This window comes from Plasmopara halstedii, assembly GCF_900000015.1.
Source record: "Plasmopara halstedii genome assembly, contig: Scaffold_2695, whole genome shotgun sequence".
Classification (NCBI taxonomy): Eukaryota; Oomycota; class Peronosporomycetes; order Peronosporales; family Peronosporaceae; genus Plasmopara; species Plasmopara halstedii.
Genome location: NW_020189601.1, coordinates 30,996 through 56,113, shown reverse-complemented (window position 1 = coordinate 56,113; position 25,118 = coordinate 30,996). Strand labels below are relative to the sequence as shown.

General features: G+C 44.8%; 8 protein-coding genes across 8 annotated transcripts; 3 read left to right on the top strand and 5 right to left on the bottom strand.

Annotated features, from left to right (window-relative positions):
- Positions 1-1,419: 1,419 nt before the first annotated feature.
- Positions 1,420-3,357, top strand: PHALS_04865 (RING-finger-containing E3 ubiquitin ligase; the record flags this gene model as incomplete). The annotated part of the gene is made up of 1 exon (XM_024718719.1): positions 1,420-3,357. The coding sequence occupies one exon, from the start codon at positions 1,420-1,422 to the stop codon at positions 3,355-3,357; it is 1,938 nt and encodes a 645-aa protein (XP_024584090.1).
- Positions 3,358-3,911: 554 nt separating this feature from the next.
- On the top strand, positions 3,912-6,462 carry PHALS_04864 (importin subunit alpha-1-like; the record flags this gene model as incomplete). Its single annotated transcript, XM_024718718.1, has 3 exons — positions 3,912-4,517; positions 4,594-4,782; positions 4,858-6,462. 3 exons carry the CDS (start codon positions 3,912-3,914, stop codon positions 6,460-6,462), a joined length of 2,400 nt encoding a protein of 799 aa, XP_024584089.1.
- A 325-nt stretch (positions 6,463-6,787) lies between these two features.
- PHALS_04863 (40s ribosomal protein s27-like) lies at positions 6,788-7,507 on the bottom strand (the record flags this gene model as incomplete). The annotated part of the gene is made up of 4 exons (XM_024718717.1): positions 6,788-6,828; positions 6,918-6,934; positions 6,992-7,233; positions 7,505-7,507. The coding sequence occupies 4 exons, from the start codon at positions 7,505-7,507 to the stop codon at positions 6,788-6,790; spliced, it is 303 nt and encodes a 100-aa protein (XP_024584088.1).
- Positions 7,508-7,728: 221 nt separating this feature from the next.
- PHALS_04862 (nucleoporin gle1) lies at positions 7,729-9,845 on the top strand (the record flags this gene model as incomplete). Its single annotated transcript, XM_024718716.1, has 5 exons — positions 7,729-8,370; positions 8,426-8,737; positions 8,816-8,893; positions 8,960-9,054; positions 9,122-9,845. The coding sequence occupies 5 exons, from the start codon at positions 7,729-7,731 to the stop codon at positions 9,843-9,845; spliced, it is 1,851 nt and encodes a 616-aa protein (XP_024584087.1).
- Positions 9,846-9,976: 131 nt separating this feature from the next.
- On the bottom strand, positions 9,977-11,865 carry PHALS_04861 (methylmalonate-semialdehyde dehydrogenase; the record flags this gene model as incomplete). The annotated part of the gene is made up of 6 exons (XM_024718715.1): positions 9,977-10,849; positions 10,909-10,977; positions 11,048-11,470; positions 11,546-11,593; positions 11,663-11,737; positions 11,800-11,865. 6 exons carry the CDS (start codon positions 11,863-11,865, stop codon positions 9,977-9,979), a joined length of 1,554 nt encoding a protein of 517 aa, XP_024584086.1.
- Positions 11,866-13,241: 1,376 nt separating this feature from the next.
- PHALS_04860 (uncharacterized protein) lies at positions 13,242-13,533 on the bottom strand (the record flags this gene model as incomplete). The annotated part of the gene is made up of 2 exons (XM_024718714.1): positions 13,242-13,431; positions 13,499-13,533. The coding sequence occupies 2 exons, from the start codon at positions 13,531-13,533 to the stop codon at positions 13,242-13,244; spliced, it is 225 nt and encodes a 74-aa protein (XP_024584085.1).
- A 9,541-nt stretch (positions 13,534-23,074) lies between these two features.
- Positions 23,075-23,297, bottom strand: PHALS_04859 (uncharacterized protein; the record flags this gene model as incomplete). The annotated part of the gene is made up of 2 exons (XM_024718713.1): positions 23,075-23,130; positions 23,180-23,297. 2 exons carry the CDS (start codon positions 23,295-23,297, stop codon positions 23,075-23,077), a joined length of 174 nt encoding a protein of 57 aa, XP_024584084.1.
- Positions 23,298-24,282: 985 nt separating this feature from the next.
- PHALS_04858 (uncharacterized protein) lies at positions 24,283-24,508 on the bottom strand (the record flags this gene model as incomplete). The annotated part of the gene is made up of 2 exons (XM_024718711.1): positions 24,283-24,381; positions 24,440-24,508. The coding sequence occupies 2 exons, from the start codon at positions 24,506-24,508 to the stop codon at positions 24,283-24,285; spliced, it is 168 nt and encodes a 55-aa protein (XP_024584083.1).
- Positions 24,509-25,118: the final 610 nt, after the last annotated feature.

Sequence of the window (25,118 nt, the reverse complement as noted above, 5' to 3'; positions counted from 1 at the left end):
GATCAATAAATCACTTCTCATTTTCCCTCTAAGTCAGCAGGACCTCCTCTCCAACAGCTTCCGCCAGCGCTCACCTTGCGCCAACGCCTTCGCCTTCCTCCGCCAACGTTTCCTCGCCTGCGCTACGTGACATGTAGCTAGGAACCATTACTCATTTCAGTTCAGTTGCGAAGTTACCTTTAAGGTATTAAGTCGTTCTTCTTTCTTCCAAGTCGGGACTGTCCTTCTACCTCCACGTTAGGAATCGCTTTCTCGTCGCACAAGCGTGTGTGTTGTGTTTGAAGGACTGTTTGTGAACAGCACCCTCTTACAACTGCTAGCTGAGAGCTTTGTAATAGCAACCCAACATGTATGAGCATGTTGAGGGGTTACATATTTCGCACGGGACACTGTTTCTGGCCAGCCTGACGGTTCCAGCGGATTGTTGGTAGCCCAATGGTGTGGATAAAAGTGTTGGTCTTTCAAATACGCGTCCGGTTAAACGTGCATTGTCGTCTTGGACCGTCTGAATAAGATGACTCATCTCGCTGCAGTCAGTAATACTGTTTCTCAATAACGTGTTTAGCAATACAGCTTATAGGGGGTCATTGTATCAGATACAGATCTGCAATTTACAGCGAAGATTTGGCAAAGGCAGTTCAATGTGCGCGACACGAGATTGGATATGATAATCGCTGATGATCCACCAATAGATGAATGCGTGAATTGCGATGTGTAGAATAAACTTTGAAGCATTTTCAAGGAAAGTCATGGTGCTGAAGCAAGCTGCATTAATTCACTGAGTTGCGTTGGATAAGACAGTGCCTTTGTAGGCCTTACTACACTTTACATGAATGATAAACTTCCAGGTGCCATTGACACCGTTACGAAGTGGCTCTGATGTTCGTGAAAGAGGGCATCTTGATCAAAATTGACTTGCTGATATCACTCCGGCTATACTTCGAAGCAAAATTGGTTGTTTCACAAAGTGTTGAGCTTCACGCTGGGGTGCGCAACACTATGGCTTAAAGCCCAGATAAACAAGGCAATGCGCCGAACCGGAGGTAGTAGGAACACGCACGAATTTTAATGACCTACCAAAAGTTTATTGGATGCTATTTCCCTGCTTGCATGGACAATTTACCTACTTACATGCATTGCATGCGGTATATAAGACGGAGTTATGGCCACGCTAAACCTTCAACTAGCAAACTAATTTTTATAAGATTCTAACTAAAATATACGTTTCGAATGTTTACTTTTAAAACTAAATTATCTCACGAGTGTCAAAAAAATATTTCACCAGACACTACTGTGTTGCTGTGCTTGGATAGGTAAGCATCAGGGAAACATCACTAGGTCGAAAATACACTTCGAGCTTGGACATCGGTGAATGAGTTACACATTTCTGTACAGACTTTTATGGAATCAGAACAAAGCATGCCAGCTAACACCGAGCTTCATTCCGCCAATTATGATGGAGAAAATGATTTCAGCGGCAGCAGTGAAGACAATGAGAACGATGTTGATAATGGATACAACGTTAGGTGGTCGTTGCATGTGCAACCTTCTCCAGCAATAAATTTTGTCAGCGATTCTGTTTCGGTTGAGCCCTTCACAGCATCAGAAATTGATGATGACGTACAGATTTTGACTGCGGCGGAGGCTGCGGCAGCTGCTCAGAACGCAGTGGACGAGCAAAAAATTTCACGCAGACGCAAACGCAAGCGCTCAATCGTGAATACAAAAGTCCAGCCGACGGAGTGCACGATCTGCTGCGATGACTGCACAATAACTGGAAATCATCGTCTTGTGGCGCTTAAATGCGGCCACTTGTTTGGTAAGCATTGCATCGAACGGTGGATCTGTGAGAAGCACACGTGTCCCATCTGCAACGCTTGCATAAATCAAACGGACATCTTTTTTTTATTTTTGAATCACGTAGCGGTCGTGGACAACTCGGCAATAGAAGACATGACTCAGAAATTTAACCAGGAAAAGGTGAATACAAGCAAATTGGAAATGGATGTCGCATTCCTTCGACAAAAGTTGCGGAGAAAGAAGGAAAAGGTTCAGCAACTGTATGCGGACTTGACAAAATTGAGAAAAAAATATGCGGAGATGCGCGAGCAACAGAGATGTATGGAGGCATTTGATTATCAATTTATCCAGTCCCAATCAACATATAATGCGAGCGTTGATGGCTCACCAATACCTTGTAGAGACTTGAAGCGATCGGAAGTTGCTTGCATAGATCGCCAAAGCTGCTCGCACCCTTCTATTGTCTCTACGTCCCAGCTACCATCCAAAATTGGCAACTTGTCATTTTCTGCAGCAGTCTACAAATACAAACATCTATGGGCTGTGTCTCTACTAGGTGCACGCGTTCATAGCATTGCCCGATCGTGTAGATTCGTGTGCGTTGGTGATAAACAACCACAAGGCTCTCATGGGCTTTTAATTTTGAGCTGTCAGAACCCAGCACGAGGAGAACGCCTTGCTGTTCACAATTCAGAAGTGCGTGACATTTGCATTCATTCATCGGAAGCGTTTGCACTTACGGTGGCATTCGATGGTAAAATGGCAATGACATGTCTAAACGATCAAAAGGTGGTGCTTCAAATAATGCTTCCTAACGGAAGACGACAAGGCTGGTCGTGCACATTTAGTGCATCCGATCCTTATGCAATGTATTGTGGCTTTCAAGATGGGAGTGTGGCCAAGTACGACTATCGAAAGCCAAATGCAGGCAACCACGGCATCGTTGAAAGCTTTTTGCTACCAGAACGGCAGCCTGTACATTCAATTAAGCTATATAAATCATCTGAGGGTATGGAAGGACTTGCAGCGGCTACGTTTCGCGGATTATCAATTTGGAAAAATGTTGAGGCGAGTCCAAATACTTCTGTTGGAGCGACACCATTTGCACACGTACCTACTGATCAAGCTTGTTTTTCGCTCGCGTCCGATCAATTACACTCCCAGAAAGTTGTGCTCTCAGAACGTTCTATGCCAACAAAGCACAGTGTGTTCGACTTACATTCCATCGAGATTGGGAGGCGTGCACCAAATTTTGAGTTTGCTGGACACAAGGCTTCATCTGTTTTATCTCGTTCGGCAATATGGTCCGAAGCTGACGGCACTTCAATTGTATCCTCGTGGTCTCAGGATGTCGGAAGCGTGACGTTTTGGGACGTTGCCAATCATCGTGAGGTAGATGGTCCAGATCCGAAGACCTCGAGCAGGGCGAGCACTGCCACGCCTGTTGTGGATATCCAACACGCTGTAGCCAGGGATAGTTGGATTGATGGGACGGCACTTCTTGGTACGATGACAGCTCGGCAGCTATGCATTTGTCGTTTAGGTGCGAACTTGTGAACAAGAAATGGCTGCGAATCTCACTCTTTCACTCCTTTCCAGTTATTGGAATATCGCACAAATGATATGTTCTTGATCTTAAATTCAATGCATTATGACAACCCGCAATTTACATCAATCTCTTAACATTGCAACTTTCATAATCGTAATCTATCAGATCATATTAGACTAAATAGTGCGAATCACATGATAAGAAACAGGTGCATCATAAAATGCAAGAGAAACGCTAATTAACATGGACATCGTGATAAATTCTCAGATTTAACTACCCAGCGATTAAGCGACCAAAGAGAAGAAGACTTTGAGGAGCTCACAAAGCGGCTTCTGGGTCTTCAAAGAGGTGCGTTGCGCTGCAACTTCCGGCTGGATCTGGCAGTATTGATCACCCTTTAACTGCACGACCATTTCGCCGCCATCCGGTGATTTAATCGCCTTGATCCGCCATCATCTAATTCCTTCACTGCGCGTGTATGACTCGCCTTGTGTTAGCAGACAGAGCGCCCCTTAGTCACTCGAAACACCGACTTACCATCCAACCCCAACATCTTGCTTGAATGAGTGGACCTTTTCAATCGAGCATCAGCCAAAAAGCATTTTTATCCCCCACTGACGTCGCTGAGCTCACAGCTGCAGCAGTGGCAGCATTACCCAGTACCTTGTCGCAAGCCAATCTGGCGCTTAAAAAGTCGACGAGTAGCGCGCACCGTACAGAAAACGGCGACATTGTGCACCACCATCAGGCTACACACCGTGGGGGCAACGCTACCCTCGTAACGTCTACGACCACGACGATTCGTCACACGGGAGGCACTGGGAAGACCAGCGTTTCGGCTTCCAATGGTATGACGACCAATACGGCTCTCGCACCACAGCCACAATACTCATTGCATTCACATGGTCACCACCTTCATCACCACCTCTCGCATGGTGCGAGTTTGTTGGCCAATGGAAGTCTCAGTGGACTGGCGAACGCAAGTTTAGGGACAAATGCACTCGATGGTTCGGTCAGAACAGGATCTCTTGCTGTATCACCCACATTCCAGGGTGATGTTAATCAAATTGATGCTGGATTGAGCTCAGAAGATGCAGACGTGCAGCTTGAAGCAGCCAAGAAGCTGCGCGTGTTGCTGTCATCTGAGCGAGATCTTCTGATTCGGCAGGTAGTGGCAATCATCTGTATGTGATCAAGTCACAATTGGTCTGACTTATCTTCGCTTTTTGCTTTTCTCTATGAAGATGCTGGAGAAGAACTGGACTCCACGTCTTATCAAATGGCTTCGTTTGCGAGACCGACCAACTTTGCAAGTCGAAGCCCTATGGGCTCTTACAAACATTGCTGCTGGAGCAACTGACAACACTTCGGTTTTGTTGCAAAATGGCGTGATTCCAACGCTGGTTTCATTGCTGGACTCGTCGAATGAGGAGGTAAGATAAGTAGAAGCTGAATTTATTCAGACTGTTTTGCTAAGCTTCACTTGTCCGTTGACGTGCTCCAAGTAGGTATTGGAGCAGTCAGTATGGGTTCTTGGTAACTTGGCTGGTGAAGGTGCAGCTACGAGAGATCTTGTGCTCAGCGCTGGTGCTCTCACGCCACTGGTCAATAACTTAAAAAAGACGTCGTGGGACCGTCTGTCGTTGTTGCGTATCTTGACATGGACGATTAGCAACCTGTGTGATGGCCAGCCACGACCAGTGTTTGATATTGCGCTCATACTTCCTTATCTGGCCAAGATGCTAACGAGTACAGACACAGAAATCTTGAGTCACGTATGCTGGGCATTCTCCCATTTGTGCGATGGACCGAGTACACACATTCAGGCGGTTGTGGATTCAAACGTGTGCTTTCGGCTCGTCGAACTACTAAGTCATTCGTCATGGCGAGTCACAAAGCCAGCCCTGCGTGCGATTGGGAACATTGTGTGTGCCGAGGATGATCACGACTATACGCAGCACATTATTGAGTGTGGTGCTGTACCTTCGTTACGTAGACTTATTGCTCATTCCAATCGTGAGATCCAAAAAGAGGCGTGTTGGACTTTGTCGAACATTGCTGCAGGGACCGTTGATCAGATCCAGTGTGTGTTGGATTCAGGATGTATTCCGTCATTGATGGGACTTGCAGCATCTGATGCGACCGATGCTGAGGTCAAAAGTGAAGCATGTTGGGTCGTTCTTAACGCTACCTCATGTGGATCGGATAGTCAAATTGAGTATCTTGTGAATCAGGGCTGTATTCAGATTCTAGGTAATCTTTTGGAAGAAACGAGTATGGTAATGATGGCATTAGAAGGCTTGGAGCGCATTCTTCAGGTCGGTGAGTTGGAGGCAAAGCGCACAGATTCACCAAACCCGTACGCAAGTCTTATGGCTTCTGCTAATATAGAAACATTGGTGTCACACAAATCGGCGACTGTGGCTAAACGTGCTACACGAATCTGGCAGCAACATTTTGTCACTTGTGCAATATGTCTGGGCCCTTTTTCTAAACATTCGAATGATACGTTCTTTTGCGCCGAGTGTAAGTGCAATGTATGCAAAAACTGTGACTGCACAGTGTTTCATCTCAAGTATCAGGAGAGTCTTTGGATGGAAGAGACAAAGAAAGAAACGAATGAAAAGCAGGCACGTCAAGCGTCCAAACGTAGCAAACGTCAGAAGAAACGCCAGCGAACGAAAGAGCGCAAGGCGGCTTTACTTCGAGGTCAAAAAGCCTGTGGAAAAGGCTCGAAGCAAAATCAACAGCACAAAGATCAGCAACAACTTGATAACTCGTCTTCAGATGAAAATTCATCTACAAAATCGGTAGGTAAAGATATTAGATTTCGACGGCGTGATGCAGATGAATTAGCATCCGAGAATGACTCAAACGGGTCGAATGATGAGGATGAAGATGCTGGCACGACTATTTCGGGTGAAGATGAGGAGGTTGCGATCGAGGACGAAGATAATGTCGATGTACTGGATGAAATGGTAGATGCAAACGATAAATTGGTGTCGTACTTGCTGGAGACCGGATCAATTATGGCACTTGCTGAACGTTTGGACTTGGAAGATGACAGCACATGGATTGTAGAAGAGAAAGATCGAACTGCTATTCACGCATGACCACGTATTTTATGGTTCAGCAAAGGAGACGACGAGACTGCGAAAACATAATAATCGTTTGTTTAGGCAATGGCACGTAGAGTGGCAAATTAAAATGCGACGACTGGAATGGTTTGTATAGGCAATGATGCAAAGAAAAATAGTCACAGAAAGCTGTGAAGTAATCAAATAAACAAAAAACAAGTGATGCCTGATCATATCGATATTGTACTGATACAGAACTGCAGGACATGATGGAGAGCCAATTGAACGAAAACTTTCAAAATAATCAACTCTTACATTCCTTGATTCATGTTAGCAGCTACACTGAACGTAGCATACCAACTTAATGATCCAGCCAGCCTGATAGAGAAAAGACTTCCTCTCCTACCAGCACATCCGAGTCTATCGATGAGTCGAAGTATGCAAACATGCGAGCAGAAGCCCAAACGGGCATGAACAACTTGCTTTCTTACTTGATTTCCTTTCGTTCCTGTGCGACAAATATCTACTTGCCACGGCCAACCCCTCGATTTTACTAATTGCTTACTCGGTCTTCTTTCGGTATTGGCAGCCATCCGTGAGGCGAGCCTTACCACCAGTAGGCTGGCACAGCATAACGGAGCACGATCCGCATAATACGACCGTCTGGGCGTGGCTGAACACCGTGGTGATGTTAAAGCAGCCTGGACACTTGACGTCCATGAAGTACGAGTTGGGAGACTGTACGAGACGTCGAAGTTTGTGTTTAGACGCCTCCTCGGCGGCAGATGGGTGCAGAAGGTCACGAGGCTAGTTGCGTTCAAAGCAAAACAGTTTGTTAGATCCTCAATCACTTCCATTGGCGCTACAGCAATTAATGAATAGCTCAAGCTTTGGAGAAGGGTGAGGAAAAGACTGAACAGCGCTGCCATTTGTGACATTTCCCGAAAGGCTCCTGTACTGCGTTGCAATCACTTTTCTGGCCCAAAATTAGTATGCTTTCGTTTCTGCCCTTTTCTCAGCCCTCATCGCTTTCGTATATCCATTTCAGGCGAGCACCTATATCAATGCTGTTGCTTACCATGATAACGCTGTTTGGGTCACGAACAGAGGAAGAAGGTGAGTGTTAAAACCTTACTTTGTGGACTGTTGCGGCTATATGGATGGTGGAGAGGGCTAACGGTTTGACCATTGCGGTTACGGTTCAGTTTTCGGTCAAATTGTGTTCAAATTTTAAACAATATGTCACAAAATCGACCGAACAAATATGACACGCAGCTACCGGTATCGATACCATTCATCCCCATGCGGTTTGGGGTCGAAAGCGAGGGAGACAATGCGCCACCGACGGGAACCAGCGCGTTTTGGAAGAAACAAGACATACAAAAACCTTGTCGTAATGCAGCAATAATCCCAAGAAGGTTCCGTGCGCCAAGTTCAAGCAGCTCGTCGACAACTAGTGACGATGAAGACTCGGCGGAATCGGACTTGGCCGTGGCAAACATCAGTCGCGGCGTCCGCGCTTTAACTTCGTCACTGACCACACTGCAGCTGAATACGAAGTCGCGACAAGAATTACTGAGACAAGTTGAGCGTGCATGTGAGCGAAAAGCGGTGCAATTGGTGACAGCTAGTCAAGCGTACCAGGCATTGTGTGAGACATTGCAGCGCGCGCGGCAGGATGCAGAAATTCAATTGCAACAGTTGAATGCCGGGTCGCTCAATTTTGAGGACGATGTGAATGTGGTGAGGGAACAGCAACAGCTGGAGAGTGAGGCCGCGGCTAAACTTCAGCAAATACGGGCGATGGAAAGAGCGGCGTTGAAACAGTCGGAGTATGAGCTGCGAGCTTATCGGCAGGCGCAAGAGGGTGAGCGTAGATGGGTAGCTGAGACACAGAAGCGTGAAGATGCTGCAGCGCGTCGTGAAGTAGAATTTCGCGAGAAGGTACTGGGATTAATAATGTGAAGGTTCCATAGCTTACTGTAGTTTTATTGATCAGGCGTTGCTAGAGACAGAAAAGAAAAAGGAGGTTGCAGAAGCGCAGCGTAGAAAAAAGTGTGAGACCGAAGAAGCGCAAGCAAGAGATAAAGCCCAGGCTGCTAAAAAAGCAGCAAATTTGGAGGAAGAGCGTCAGAGGGAAGAGGCCGACAAAAGAAGTGCCGAGAAGGAAGCGAACGCTCGGGTGAAAAAATATGTTAAAGAAGGACACGATCAGATCAGACATTTGGTGGAGCTTCAACGCCACACAACTAAAATCCTTGACAGCACTGATCCGTCGGTTAAGAAAATTCGTGTGCAAATTCGGCGCGAAGTAAGAGCATATAGCTTGCTTTTATTGTCAGAAGTCTATGACGTTGTAGTAGTTGTAATAATGAATTTTTCATTACAGGCTGGGGCGTGCAATCAAATTGCGGCTGCTCCTTCAGCAATTAAAAACGTTGTCAGCAAAATTCAGCAGCTTTTACAGGTCAGTGTGAATAATGTAGCAGACTGCTCTGGACGTAAAGGTTGACAACAAAAGCATTTGTTGTAGATGGCCAAGTCATCAGGTGATGCTTACTTTAAATTTGCACTAGACATGGTAGCCTCGAATTTGTTCAAGCAGGTCGAATGTCGTGCAGATTACAAGTAAGCTGACAGTGGCTTCAATCTATTTGTATCTACTTGTAACGATGTGGCTTTTGCGTTGCGGTAGATCTTGCTATCCTATTGCACACGTAATAAAAATGAGCTGTGTGCAAAATCCGGAGTTAACAAACGTAATGCTGGGCTACTTTTATAAGGCATGCGTGTTTACAATTCCCGATAACCCAGAGAAGCTTTCGTCACAATCGGTCGCTGAGTATAAAATTTTTGTGGGCTTTCAGAAGGCAGTGGGCGAAAGCTCGGATCCAGACGGTCTCGAGCACGTTACGGAGTACACAAGACGCATGACAATGATATCGGCTGTGCTGGCTGCTGTCCGTCAAACCACGCCGTGGGATAGAAGCTCATCTCCGCCAGGGCTCGAGCTTGGGGACTGTTGGTCATGGTTAGCTCGGCTAGTAAACGAGCCTCCGCACCTCATGACTGGTGCATTGACTCTGACCATTCTGGAAGTGGCAGGCTTTGAGTTGTTGCGGAACTACAAGAAGCAATTTCACAAGCTGTTAGTTCTCATTGCTCGCGACGTTTGTCCACGACTAAGCAAGAATGCCAAGACTGGCGCAGCTAATGCTGCTGGCCAACTCGAAATGCTGGTAAACGAGTATCATGCTAATCACTGCACGCTGAGCGAACCTGATGGACGAAGATTCGAGGAAACAAAGATTTCGGAAGCTGATGAAGAGCAGACGGATCGGATTGAGTATGGAAATGGTGGAGGCTACCATGCCGAGCGCAGAGGCGGGCGAGGTCGTGGAAATGGGCGACGACGTTAAGGACAATCTAGTTAGCGCAGTTTGATGCTTTAGACATCCAGGCAAAAAATATGACACATCACAGCTATCCATCACTACAACAAGGTCCATCTTCATACAACTTTTCTTCGTATATCTGTTAATTCTTAGTCCTAACTAAGCGTTGGCATCACAGCACCGTAGCGAGTTTTTTCGTTGTAGTCCCACAATGAAGTTACTGTCTTAATTTGTGTGTAAAAGTTGATACCAGCCTTCCCATAAAAGTTTAAGTCACCACGGATCGACGCTCGCGAACCAGTGAACGAAAACATAGGAAGAGGAACGGGAATCGGCACATTAATACCGACCTGGCCTACGTCAATTTCATGTTGGAATTTACGCGCAGCTGCTCCCGATGACGTAAATATCGAAGTCCCGTTACCATACGGATTGCGGTTTATGAGCTCGATCGCGTCTTCCAGCGTGTCCACTGATGTGCAAACTAGCACGGGAGCAAAAATTTCTTCGACGTATGCAGGATTGTCTGTGCTGACGTTATTCAGTACTGTAGGACCAACAAAGTTGCCGTTAGGATACTTGAGTACCTTGACATTGCGTCCGTCGAGTAGAAGCTCAGCGCCATTGTCCACGCCTTCTTGAATTAGTCGCTCCGCCCGCTCTTTAGCCGCCACAGTGATTAGTGGGCCTACATCCGTATCGGGCTCCATGCCTCCGTTGACCTTCATTGTCTTGGCTTTCTCAACAATATCCTTGACCCATTCCTTCGACTTGCCAACGAAAACAACAACCGAAAGGGCCATGCAACGCTGGCCTGCAGCTCCAAATGCAGCCCCAGCGAGAGCACCAACAGCCTGATCCTTGTCGCAATCAGGCATGATGACAGCGTGATTCTTCGCACCAAGATTGGCCTGCACACGCTTTCCATTAGCGCTACCACGAGAGTGAATGTACTCGCCTGCCTGGTTGCCACCCACGAACGAGATGGCTTTTATCTCTGGGGCGTCACAGATAAAATTGACCGTATCCTATCACGAGACACCAAAATCAGCTAATTTGAAATGGGCACACCCAGTTAATTGCTTACATGAGCGCCATGTATGATATTGAGAACACCGTCTGGAAGACCCGCTTTTTGAGCCAGTCGAGCAAGAATCTACGTAAAGCGCAAATGAGATTGATCAGAGCTGTTGCCACAAGGGAATACTAAACAATTTGATGCTTACCATAGTTGCACCAGGGTCCTTTTCCGACGGCTTAAGTATGTACGTGTTACCGGTCACTGTGCCAGTAGGAAACATCCACAGTGGGATCATAGCAGGAAAGTTGAAGGGGCAGATACCAGCACATACACCAAGCGGCTGTTTGAACGAGTAAGTGTCGAGGGATGTGGCTAGATTCTCAACTGTCTCGCCCATCATGAGCGTTGCAGCTCCACACGTATGCTCAACCACTTCAAGACCACGAAAAATATCACCACGAGCATCAGCAAGGGTTTTTCCCTGCTCATTAGTGATAGACAAGGCAAGTTCGTCTGTGTGCTCGCGAATCAGATGCTGCAGCTTGAGCATGACGCGCTGACGCTGCTGCACGCCCACCTCCTTCCAGGTCTTGTAAGCGCGCGAAGCAGCTTGTGTAGCTTGGCGCATCTATGCGAAGCAGCATAAGAGTTATAAAGCTGAATCAAACATTATGCGACTTTTGAAATGATACATTCGTCTTACCTCATCTGGTGTGGCTTCCGGCACTTGGCAAATCACTTCATTCGTCGCCTATATGTTGTAATACATCGTGCGTCCATTCAATTATGCTTTTGAACCTAGTCTCAATAAGTAACTTACTGGGTTTCGTAAATCAATCCACTTGTCTGTCTTGGACTGCACAAACTTGCCATCGATGAAAAGCGGCACGCGCTCCTGTTTGCAAGAGATATTCGTTAAGCTAGATTTGAAAGAGAGAGAAGTGGGAGGATACTCACCACAGATGATGTGGAAAATGTGCGAAGGGGGCGTCGAGCGGCCAAGCGGGATACGCGGTGCATCATCACGTCGGAGAAACAGGTAGCAAATCAAATAGTGAAGTGGAGTTAAATATGGCAAGATGGGGCATCACTCGTAATGTTTTGATGCCTACAGCAACTTCAATATGACGTAATTTAGGGCACAAGCGTTGCTACTTAGGGTGCATGATCTGTATCAAATCTTGGCTTTCATGGTGTTGTGCAACACAAATTCAATTACTGTCAATATTTCGCTCTTGTACTGCAATCGATCCACGCAAGCATTCCAACGTCTATACGCCAAACCGTAATCATCGTGATTTTGTCTTACAGCTGATTTGGTACTGCAGTGACCATCTAGTGTCAACCACCTGATACAAGTTCACAGAAAATTATCTCTGCAGCGCAAACCTCTATTTGGTACAATGGCCCAAGATAAGCGGTGTAGATACAATCTTTGTCACAGAACAATTTGGTTGTATCCTTACAGGTGAAGTGTCGCGGTGATAAGTCATCTTAATCAGGTGATCCACAATGACCTCAATGTCGGTATTACAGGGCTCAATTTTTACTAATGGGCTGACAACATTCTGCCGCAATAAGCAGATGATCAAAGGCGCTACCGCATGCCGTTTGACCCGCTGACAAGCTTCACACATGCCCACACAAGTGCTTGCTTATTGACATACGGTGAAGCTTTATTGCATAGGCTCTCATGATGAGTCATGTGACAGGGCACTACCATATTTAATGTACGCTTACATTTACCTTTGCGCAAAGCTCATGGGTCTCATACTGATTAAGAGGATGGAGTTTGGAACAAAAGTGAGCTGTGAGCATCACATCCGACCAACATATCGTCAATAATCGAACGTAGTAAAACATATACATGTAGACTTTGAGTTAACCATAAATATATCTTACGCTTGAAGTAGAAGGTATGCAGTTACTGTAGAGGCTCTCGAGACAGAACCTACGAGCCTATTCTTCATGCGTCTGTAAACGCGACTCATTAAGTCAAATCAGGCTTATCTTAGCTGTACGCTGCTTCTACGAGCGTCGATTGCGCTGAACGCTCCTCCGGCTATCATAGATTATGCCTCATAAGCTATCAAGAAAGACGCCGTCTTTGAGACCCACATCTTCAAACGTTGCTCGTTGTAAAGGCGAGGCAGACATTGTTGAAATGAATCACCGAGTCGCTCCATCCTCGCGCCTATGAGTACACGGCCATGTCGCTCTCCTTTCACGGACCTTCTTCAAAGCTCAGATGCTTGTGCACGCTGTAGTAATTGTAAGAAATGGAAAGTGTTCAGATACCTCACCAAAGGATTCGTGGCGAAGCCAAACTTATTATCAACGAGCTGGACCTAGTTCAGCAAGCCATGTTGAATCTCTGCCACAAAAAACTGCTTGGACCTTCAACGAGGATGCTCCAACGATACCACGTCGTAATTTTGAGCTCGATAGATTCGATCCGTCGGAAACCGCTCGCCGTGCCTCAGCGAAGCCCTTAGAAATTTACTTGTGTGCACCTGCTGCTTGACTGATAAGCAAAAGTTGTGTTTAAAATTCGCACCGAGATTTTTTTCCTGACGCCATAGGTCGCGGCTACTCATGAGTATCGCTTAAGGCTGGTTCAGCAGCAATTCAGCAATCAGTGCCCTCCACGAAGAACCTGTCTTTAGTAGAAACTTCGACGATAATAAACATCGCAAAAAATGTCGAGCGTTGAGTGGTGAAACTTATGTCACCAATTTACGACTGTATGAGCTAGATTTTATCAAACGAACTCTTGACATGTACGTCATTTTGTGCTTGACTGTGCAGTTTGCAATAAAAATGTCGATGCTGAGGCGGGCACTCGCCTTCCCTCAATTTGTGCTATTCATAGCCCTGGTCATTCCCATTGATCTGCTGAATTTGCTACCATACAAGTCTTTTTAAATGTTGGCGCGCATAGCAGCAAGCGATTCTTGCAGCATTCCTACGAATTCATGTGTTCTCCGTCTGCCAGTAGTTGTCTCTGCATATTCGGCCTTGTAGTCGTAACGTCGCGCATTGAGCACACAATGCTTAATCATTTCAAAGAGATACCGTCGATTTTGCCACAAAGTGAAGCTAGTCTCATAATAATCAGTCTGTCAGTATTGACAAAGCCTCATCCTCCGAGACCGAAGTCACGTTGTGGATGTGTCAAGGAGTCGTCTGATCTAACTAATCCATTTCAATAGAGAAGGGTGATGACTGTAGAGGCGTGTACTGCATCGTTTAGCTCAAATTCAATGAGTGACACATGAAGCTTCAGCACCGCGGTCTATCCGCTCTAGGGATTCAGAGTATATCCTACTCTACAAAATTGGTTTGACGATCTGTCAGCATCCGATCTTAAACTGAGCACGCTACCAAGCCCGAATCTCGATCCAAATCTATGGCTATCCACAAGCCATGTTGGTGGATGTTTTGTCGTGAGACAAATTGGCTGCGCTTTTATCGGCAACAAAGTCGCTGGAAGCAGCAAGGTGGGTTATCTTCGTTAGATGATTCATCAAGACCAAAATGTTGCTACTTCCTTGGAAAGACCATTGATACAGTCCATTCTAGAGAATTGTGAGTAAATTATCATGTTAACACGTTCGCATGCGTACACACAGGCCCTAACCTGATTATTTATGTTTTGCCACAACTACAAATTACTAACGAGGCATGTGTCTCCATTTACTGCGCTTACCATATCATATGTTTCGAACGGTTTTATGTACTTAAAATTTTCATCGCGAGGTAAGACACACGCGAGTAATTTCAGTGGAACAGTGCTGTGGATCAACCAGTCTTAGTAGTAAAACACACGGGCAACCGAGCTTGTCAATTTGACATCGAAACTCAAAATTTCGTTATTCATGAAACCTTCCCAAGAGCCAAACATGTTGTGTCTGTCCCGTACGCCATTTGCTTTGCCCAGCAATACGAGACATCCTCGTTGAAGCATGCGGCATCATAGTCAGGGTGCCACATTGAGCCAGCGCGATTGTTACTTTCCAGGGAGGTATACACGGAAAAGCGGATAGCCAACTAGCGAATCTCTGGTAGCAAGAAGGTAAAAACGATGTCGATGTGCGCAATTGTTCATGATCTGTAGTGATCACAAGTGACTTATATCCAAGCAAGAAAATTCGGAGCTTGACCAGAGCATACTTTAACGCCAGTGGCTCCTTGTCAAACGCTGGGAAATTTTAATCTGCTGCATAAATGATGGCAAAGCTCAATCCTGATGATACACTAATTAAAAGCTGCTTTAAGTAAGAGACAACCTATGGATGTAGCCGTACTGACGCAGACGACATGAAATGGCTGAGTCGGATTCAAAATATTGGCACGATAAATTTATTTCTACGGCTATACAAACCGTATTATTTACCGCACCCCAATATCATTAAACATCCGTTTTGGCAAGATTGATGAGTGAACGCTCCGTGTCGTAATATTTTGCACTGAGTTTCGTGTAAGTGGGTAGCCAGTAGATCTCACTTATGTCAACATCCAACAATAGAGATAGTGACACTTGAGGCTGCAACTCATCACATTTGTGCGCAGCAATTTGGCTTAGAGGTGACCGACCGTATCTTCAAAAAATCATTTCTCTCGATAAAGCTCCCAACAAATAAAGTTTTAGTTCAGCGACAAGGACACATTTGTCTATGTTGACTGATAGCATATTTAAGCGTATATACTTAAGCATAGCTTGGAAGTGATCAATATGGATTCCTACATCCGACTTCCTGGGCACTTCACAACTATGGATAAATCATTTTCAAAATACAAAGACAATCAAACGTCGCTGATGCACGAAACTGTCTAAGCGACGAGCCCAGACAGCTTCAGTTTATATCCTGCCAGAAGACTCGATGTTATCACGACTTTTTGCGCCAGACAGGTTCAATTACAATCAGCGGGAGACTACTGACTCAGTTGGCAGTAATAGCTTTCAGTGACAAGAAAGAATGCACTCTACATAGTGCAGCAAAGCAAGCTGTTCGGCAGCACATCCTTTCTGGGAAAAGGCGATTGCACAAAAAAATTGGCTGTATTTATCTTTTTCTAGTATGCACACTTTGCTGATTAAAATTTAGATGATCTGGCGAGAAAATCGTCGCCGATTGGTAAAGATCACTTTCTCTCACTATATCGTTTTGTACTCTGCACAAAACATGAGTATGACATTCTTCCAGAAGTCTCAAACTTTTCAGCGAATTTAAAAGATCTTTCAGCAGCTTGTTTAGTGTCCTTCACAAAATACACATATTCAGTATCCAACCACGGCATTGTAAATATTCCCGCGTATTGTCTGCTGTTTTCAGAGGTCGAGTGTCGCACAAAACCGAACAATTCCCCATGCGTCTGTCAGAGCTTCACAACTTCTTACAGCTATAAAATATTCGTGACCTAAGTGTGAGCAACCAGCAAATTCGGGGTGAAACGTTTAACTCTATCAAAATAGTCGATTTTTCATTGATTGACCTCGCCCCTCTCGAGGTTAATGTTTTTTTAAGCAGCTGCCCTGCGCGATCTGAGACTTGGAATCCCTTCAAAAGGCCGGCGCTACCTGAGAGGTTGAACCCTTTTTACCTCTTGATCAAGATCAAAAGATTAGCAAGTCTTAAATTTTGGTACACTTACAGGTGTAACAGCCTTGGGAACCACGACGCTACTCTGCAACGAAGACATTATTACTTAGTGCGCAGGCTGACCGAGATTCATCGCCCGTAGGTTGCTCAGGTAGCCTATAAAGCTTACATCAATTAGCCATTCGGACAAAAAATTGAGTTTCTCACTTAATACGACACCTATCGCTTCGTTGGGCGACTTTCGATGTACGCGAGAGATGTTTGGCAAGCCGTACCTTCCCAAAGACCATCCATGACTTTGGACACCATTATCTATTGTATAATATGATCAGTCGGTAACCCGTACCCCGATCTTTGAGAAATTCCCAATTCTTATATCCTTCTATAGGCGACTAGAACATCTGGCTAAGCAGGACAAAACTAAAACTGTTGGCTATCAGAGCGGGAACAAGTTACACCACTTTCTATCCATAACGTCCATTCAAACGCAAAAAATTAGATATTTTAGAGCACGCCAAAGGCGATGGGCCTTAGCCAGCTTGCGCTCGAGAATTGCATAGCAGCATCGCGGTACCCGCAGGTGTTACATACGTAAAAACAACACCTGTAGTCTTTCCATCAATCTTGATTTTGCGCTACCAGGGGACGTTCTTCCACGCAGAGCCAATCTCATCGCAAAATACTTTGAGTCTATGCACGCGCAGTGCATCTACTTGTCAGGAATTGTAAACTAGCTTACCTCGTTAAGATTGAGAGCAATGGAGACCAGCCAAAGAAGCACGTTTTTCAAGATGAGGGTACATCCCGAATTGCTTACTGTAAGCGTCACCGTCTAGCCTTTGTAAATCTTTGAAAACCCAAACAGCTGCCAAAAACAGTAGAAAGTACGCTAAAGTATCGAAAAATTAAATTTGGCGTAGAGGTTTCAGTGCATTTTGCGACGGGGACACCTGGAATTTCTTTCAACCTCATAAATAGTCTAATAGCTTCAATGGCACTCTACACTGTTTGAACATGCATTGGTATTCACGACACGATCACATCTGATGTTCGACCTGGCGACAATACTTTGAAGCATGGATCGAAGTTGAAAACGTCAGGCATCGCACAGCTCTGTCCTAGCGGAGCTTTAGTAAATCATACACCTGCCTCTACTAGAACTTGATAACGCATTTGATGCGATCACAAAGCTGCGATAGCCTTGGCGTAGAAAGAAGAATCGTAGGGCTGGCAGCAAGAACGCCAAGAGGAATGAGCAAAGCTTGGAAGGCAGGAGCCGTCATCGGGTGGGACGAGAATTTGCGACCAAGTCACGCTCAAATGCTGTTGAGTCAGGTAGTTGCAGCTATGAGCTGATTACCAAGAATCAAAATAGCCAAATCAAAAAAGCAAACTAATGCCTTTATCATGAAGAAGTTACAATGTTGAAGTGGCTTGGTTCTGTTATCTAAAAAATTCTCTTAAGGAGCCACGTGTGTTGCGAGTAGAAGGGCCTGGAATAGGGATGATGGCCGCTGTTTGACGATACAGCCGGTTATTGTGCGAAGCATCACAGCGCGGTTGAGTGGCGAGCAAATATGAATAAAGATATGTGATAGTTTAAGTAAGGGGTATGAGCGTCTCCGCACTGCCTGAAGTTTCTCAGTGAGCTTAGGAAATTACCTTAAGGGGAGTACGCACCGAGTTGAAGGACGATCAGATCGCACCGCTGATAATGGTCGTATCAGAATAGTAGCCGTCTTTATCATTGATCGACGTGACAGTGTGGACAACCGACGAGCGGTCTATGATGCCTTCTGCTCTCTTGGTGTGGGTCATTGACAATTTACATAGTATTTCTTTTCAAGCAGCGATAATCTTTGTTATTTATTATTTTATTATGGAATTTAATCGGTATGGTTCCTCGCAAGAAAAGTTATAACAATTCATTAGTTTGAAGGTAACACCAGTGCCATCACTCTTGTGATATATCGTCGACGAAGAATACGTAAAATTTTGAAATAAACTGACCCCGTTTTGATGCTTAGTAAGAAAAGGGTGGCTTATCCGCTTTTTTCGAAGGAGCTATAATTAGGCCGGACACAAGGCGTATTAAGACCACCCCGTTTGTTGCTGCACTCCAGTACTAAATGACTTTTTCAAGAAGACCAGTAAGGGTTCGAGCTATGCCGGCATGGTCTGCACTACACTTAAGCCACGCCAGGTATTATCCCCGATTCCGTTCTAATGGTGATTTTGACTTCCCCAAAGAGCTTTGCGCCTAAATGGCTTGTCATGACCTTTGTAGACTGCATGCAGCCTCGTTAAATTTAGACCACACAGATTTTTTTACAGACTAAGACACGCTTGCTTGTTCAAATGCTTGCAGGCTAACACAGGTCAAATGTACTCTATTACGCACTTTCGATCAGTGCCACCCAGCTTTTTGAGATTTCCTTACATATTCTTGTCAGTCCGGGGGTCAAAATTGGCACGGCTATGGATCATTTTTTTTCGAAATAGCATATGCACAAATTGGCGTGGTTAGCTGTGCCAATTGACTGTTGAACGTAGCTGGTGCGTTAATTAGCCCTAGAGGCATAACCACAAAGCAGCCCGGTATCAGTAAGATGAATCTTACGAGCCCTCATGAGCAACTGGTTATATCGAACGATGTATTGTACAGGAGAATCCTGTACAGTTATCAGCAGCGCATCCAAAGAAATACATTTGCTTATTTCGCAGTAGTTCATGTATCTAGCTTTGTCTGCGCTTGCACAATTCGCCACTTGCCATTGCCTTCATGGTGTTAAAGTCGGCATCAGGTGGGGAGATTCCTTTATCTCACTGCCGCTTTGTGCCCTGTACGAACAATGTCTATGGCGTCGCATTGTTCCCTAGGTTGGGACCATTGCGGCATTATGCAATATCTGTTTTAAAAGCCATGTCACTTTTATGACACCCAGACAATCAAAGGCAAGTTTTGTGTCAGGTTTATTATCATCGCATCACGGTTTTACGTTTCCAGAGCATTTAACGTATTAGAAAGCTTTTCAAGGATTGCTGATTGGCTCCAAATGTTATGTGCATTCCGAATGTTATTAGTCAGACTCGTATATGGTAACTTATGAGCATAGCTCGCTTCCGGTACTAGCAGAAATTACTCAAGAATATCTTCGTCTGTAGCTCCTCGTATACAACTGATTAAGATTCTCCCTCAAGCCTTGCTAGAAATTTAGGTGGGTATTTCGGAGAACGCAATCACCCCTGGTATTACATCAGTCGCTCCATTTATATATATATAATGACGGCTTGACACGTACCAGCGCTGTAATTTTTTAAACGCAGGGCACGCCACTGCGTATTACTAAGTTGTAGTGTCACGTGGTTCTTATGCCGGACCATCCAAATTGATATCTGAGTCTGACCCTTCTAAGCACATTTTACAGCCCCCTGACTTCACAGAATTCGCGCCAAAATAAGCGGCATTAAGCATCTTTGCTTCGTCTTCACAGGGTCTAACCCTATTAACTGTAAACACATTGTCCCTCTTCAATTGACGATCTAAAGTAATGTCCGACGAACCCGAGATCACAAATTTATACGTCTGTCAGGCACTTCCTCCGTCCGCTCGACTCATCACTCCGACAGCTTAGTATTGAAAAAGTTCGAACCCCATAATTTGTCAGCCCGGTTTAAGAGGCAGTGATGCACGCTCACTCATTCATGTCTCGACCGATTGCCGCAGCTCACAGCGCTTCTACTTTTCATGCTGTGCTCGAGGCGTTTTCGCAACCTCGTTGTCAACTCTCCCGAACAACCACATGTTCTGCATTATTAGCTGCTGCAGTTTTGTGCTCGCGCAACAAACGCTACTGATCTGATGTTCATAATCCACCAAAGCTCCAAAGCGAGCGAGGCGCGTGGTTCCTGAACATTGCTCTCACACTTATACAGTGGGCTTCCACAGAGCCTTTAATACTCAGGTGAAGGGCCCCTGACTGGTATATGTACTCGAAAATTTTACAGTTAGCGCGTACTATCGGCTAACGTTAGCTGTTGTGCCATCCACGTAGCTGCACGTGCGTGTTTAAGGCTACCAAAGATTCCATGGTTTACAACCATTGAACGTCGATATAAGCGACCACTAAGCACTACCTATTTTAACAAATATCGCTTTCATAGGGCTAGATCCCATTTGCCTCAACACTTATGAGATTCAGTGAAATTCAGGAATTTCAAAGCTTCAAGGCAATTTGACATTACTCGGCGAAGGATCAGTGATACGTTTCCTGTATGGCATTCTTTACGCCGCCTAATCAAAAAAGACAAGGAACACAGGGCATAGATGTTTCTTACTTTTATGTGACGCTTGCAGGTATCACAAAGCTGCTTTGCAGCTATATATTACATTTTCTTGCGTATAAAAGTTGAGGCAGGTTGCCATAGCCTTCACTGTTCGCGTCCTAGCCGACCCTGTCATAAAAGACTGTGTTTCGCTGTGACACCAACCACATCCTCCAAAGAGGTTATGTCTCCGCGGAAATCGCTGATCAAGTCGTATCTGTACGAAACCTTCCCTAAATATGATTAACACCTTGAATGGGGCTAACTGACATCTGTACCAGAGTTACCTAGCTTGGAGACCGCTAGTGTGACGCATAATAATTCAATTAGAGTAGGTTTGAGTTCACTGCCATCTCTTCCTCCTCTATCCAGAAAAGACAATATCTTATTTTTAAGGGCTTCACGCTAACCAGAGTAATCTTATACTGTTGAGCATTAGATGACCCGGTAGTCTCCCGCTGCTGATTGAGACGTACCTCGACAAAACACTTTCATAGCTCCCAAAGCGAGTAGTCGCTGCTTCTTGGTCTTATCTTGCTACCAGCTAATGTCATGATCTTGTCAAGTATGTGTTGTTGCCCCGATATTAGATCAGTAGACAATGTTATATTCCAATTTCACAAGAATAATGTCGGATTAAGTATTGTACGCCAAAATGCCGAAAAGAGCTACCGAAATGACAAATTGTTGCCATCTTTGCTTCAAGAAAGCTTAGATACTCATAGGCCGCATTGACTAGCGTGAAGTTGATTGGATCACCACCTTTACCAAACTAAGAAATTTTTTTAAGTAACTAGAACTCACACATGTTCAGATTATGATTTTCGTTTTCTACAATACAAGTCGGCTAAAGCTGATATTTCAGTTTCAGTTTGCAATCCTTATTGAACAAACTATATAATGCATTGGGTGAGACTAACAGTGTGCGTGTCGCATAGATTACTCGTGCGAGGACAAAACATGGAAACAAATAAAACATTGATTGTACGCTTAATCTTCAGCGCAAAGTTTGTTAATCGGTCCTTAAATTGCAGACGAGTAGCGAAGTCCAGTTCCGTCGTCTAGCCTGACTTCATATTCTTACATACTAACGTACACAAGCCAACTAAAAATTGCTCAGTCTTTTTAATCATCCCCATCCAGGTGTTATCATTCTAAGCATCACCAGCTTGAAAGTGATGCGGTCAAACCGGTGATAGGGAACCATTCTAGTATCGTATCCGTACGTCATCGCTGGTCGAGGCATCCACTCTTTAACACTCTGGCTCAGCTCGGCAGCTTCTGACTTGTAAAATTCGAGCTTGTATAGAATTGAGGTAAATGGTGTTGTTTGAACCAAAGATCGGTCGGCATGTCTACTGTTGAGGTTCATTCGGACACCACGTGTTCGTCTTCAATCGACCCGCTCAAAAAATGATAGAAAAAATCGATGCACATGGTGCACTTGAGAAACTTTTGATTCTTTACAATTGATCTTTGATTGTTCTCAAATTCCTTGACCGCTTCATCGAATAAGCTTGCCATTTGGCCAACAAGCCTCAGTTATATCGTCCGTGTATCTTTTCAAAGGTCCATGTACTTAGCCTCGTAAATGAAAGCGCAAAATTTCGTTGTCTCTTGCTCGCCAGCTCATACACCCGTGCTCATCATAGATGTATTGCCTCTTGAGGTCCTTTTTGAATCAGTGCCGTTAGCTCTCTTCTTAATCATAAAGCCCAGAAGATGTCTAAAGCTATTTTCTTGAGACTCGATGTGGTGCTATGCGAGCGTAAATGTATCGAAACACTCTCTTAAGTATCTACTATATGTCGACAAGGGTCCACCGCAAATTGACGAAGCGCCCCATCTACTGCTATGAGATCGGGCTGTGTCTGACTATCGTATGACTAGACAGGTTATCATGCTCTCATGGTTCTTGCAACAGACTTGAGGCATTGCCTTGGCAACGTTGAGACCTGAAATTTGAGCGTCTTGAAATCGATTGTTGTTGTTAGCCTAAAACTTCCCACACATATCCTCAGCAAATTTCATCTGTCACAAATACATATTAAGCCCCAACAAGTTGCTTGATCCACATGCTTAAGAAATACTAAACATGGTCCGTGTCCATCACTATCAAATTGATTGCATAGCACTTTTAATTTCGTAAAACATAATTGTAATACTTCTTGCGGGGACGCAATTGTCGATGCAGAGCGCAATGAAGTTCAAGTATTTTCTGTCATGATTGATGTCGATACAGTGATCGAACTCACATTCTTACCTTGAGTTTAGTCACTGGACACAAGACGCACCTTGTTTCGCTAAGCTTGGTCGGCCTGGCTTTCATTCAGACGGTTGCGTTCGCTCCGCAGGATGACTATATTTGATTTGCACCTTCCTGTCAATTGTTTTTTTTTAAGAAATACCCATTTCTGACGTGAACTTAGGTGGCATTTCTTGCAAACACACTGTAATGGACAATTCCTTCAGGCTTTTGCGACGCTTCAATCGCGGAAGTTCTATTGTCTGCTCAAGCAATGTCATTTCTGGTGTCGTTTGTTTCAAGGCTCATCCAAATTGAAGTCCGGAAACTAATGTTTGATTTCACAGTAAGATACAGAAGATGCGAATTGGTGGGTCAAGTACAACATTTCGAATTTGCCCTCTTCCCCTCATTTCTCTCGCCATGCAGAACTGAATAGGGCTGACGTACACCAAGCTTTCAAACAAGCCCTATTGCTTGCGAGAAGAAGTCGTTGTTCTCAAGCATGATAGGTCCGAAATCTTTTGTGAATCAATCACTCAAAAAAAGTTTAGCGAGATCTTCGGTGAAAATGTATTATTTTCGCGCGAGTTTGTTATTGACGTCGTGATGTCGTCAGTTCTTGTACAGTGCTGTCAGGTGTCAGATGCATGTTCACGAGCGTAAATGCCTTGTAGCTCTTCACTTTTAACTTGTGCTGAGTATGTGTTTTGTCACTTCTATCTCGGCTAGCCACAGACTATTAAATCTAATCATCAAAAGGAAGAGACAGTTGCTAGAGTTGTTCATTCTGCGCGACATTCACCTCTACCACCGCACATTCTTGCAGACCACGTCTGAAACCAAGTGTTACGCTAATATTTTTTCTGTAGTAATCGGCGCTGGTCATATTGAAAACTTTTCGTTCCTTGAGGGCTGCTTTCAAAAGCACCGTCATTACTTTTGCGCATCGATTTCCTATAGGAGTCACTCTTTCCACAACTTCCGACTTTACGCCGTTATTAGACTGTGATGCAACCCCTTGAGGCTTACATTAAAAGCGATTACCAAATCCTTTCACTGACAGGCATCCCAAATGCGTCAGGCTGTTCAGCCTCGTCTTCATTTTGTTATGTACTTCAGCGCATCATCGCCTTCATCTGTCTTGGTCTTAAAATGGCGTCGACGAAGTAAAAGCTCGATCTGTATGCTTTTGTCTTCATGGTATTTATCCTCAGAGTCTAACCACCAGCACCTGCAAGATCTCTCACACAAGCTAGCAAATTGCTAAGTCGAAGTACTGAATAACTGCGCTTTCTTTCCCATCAGCTGCATCTCAATGAAGGCGTGATAAGTCATTTTGTTAAACAGCACAGAGCGCGCTTTCTTTGCATCTCAATGTAGGTGTGAAAGGTCAATTTGTCGAACTTGATGCGGGTAGTACTTGGTCGGCTTCGTCCCTTGCCATTTGCGTAGTTTGTTTTGAAGTCGTGGAAGACGGGGTTAGGCTCATGATATATAAGTATTCGAAAGCGCACTTGCGCACTTGATATGGCTGCTTTAAGCGATCCTTAGCGCACTCGGGACAAGCTTGTGTATCAGAAGGTTTAACGTCTTGTGGAAAAATATTCTTTACGCGGCTATAATTTTGGCGCAACGCCAATTCCTAGAGAAAATATATGCTGTAGAACGGCATTGGTATCTGCATTCTAGTCAGTGCCCTAGACCACGTTGATCAGTATCATATATTGCTGATGCAAGACAATGGCACCATTTTACTGTGGTAAAAACTTTGGATGCAATGTTATCAACAAGAAGTGTTTCACACAATAAAGACGCCAAATCGTCTGTAGACGCAGCTATTCAGGCCACATAATGGTAATGCACAAGCCCATTTTGATGACAGAATTGTTTATAGTCACGCAGAGCACGGGAAGTCGGATGCGGAAACCCCATTGGGCTTTACGTGTAGAGCTTGACTGTATGCGCTTATATAAAATCTCCGCCAATATTAACAGGTTTGTATTTGGTGCCGATATGTAAATTTCAAATAGCTTGTTTCAATGGAAAGCATGGTAGAGCGGGGCTGCCGTAGCTTAGCGCTTGAGTAAGCGTACTTAAGA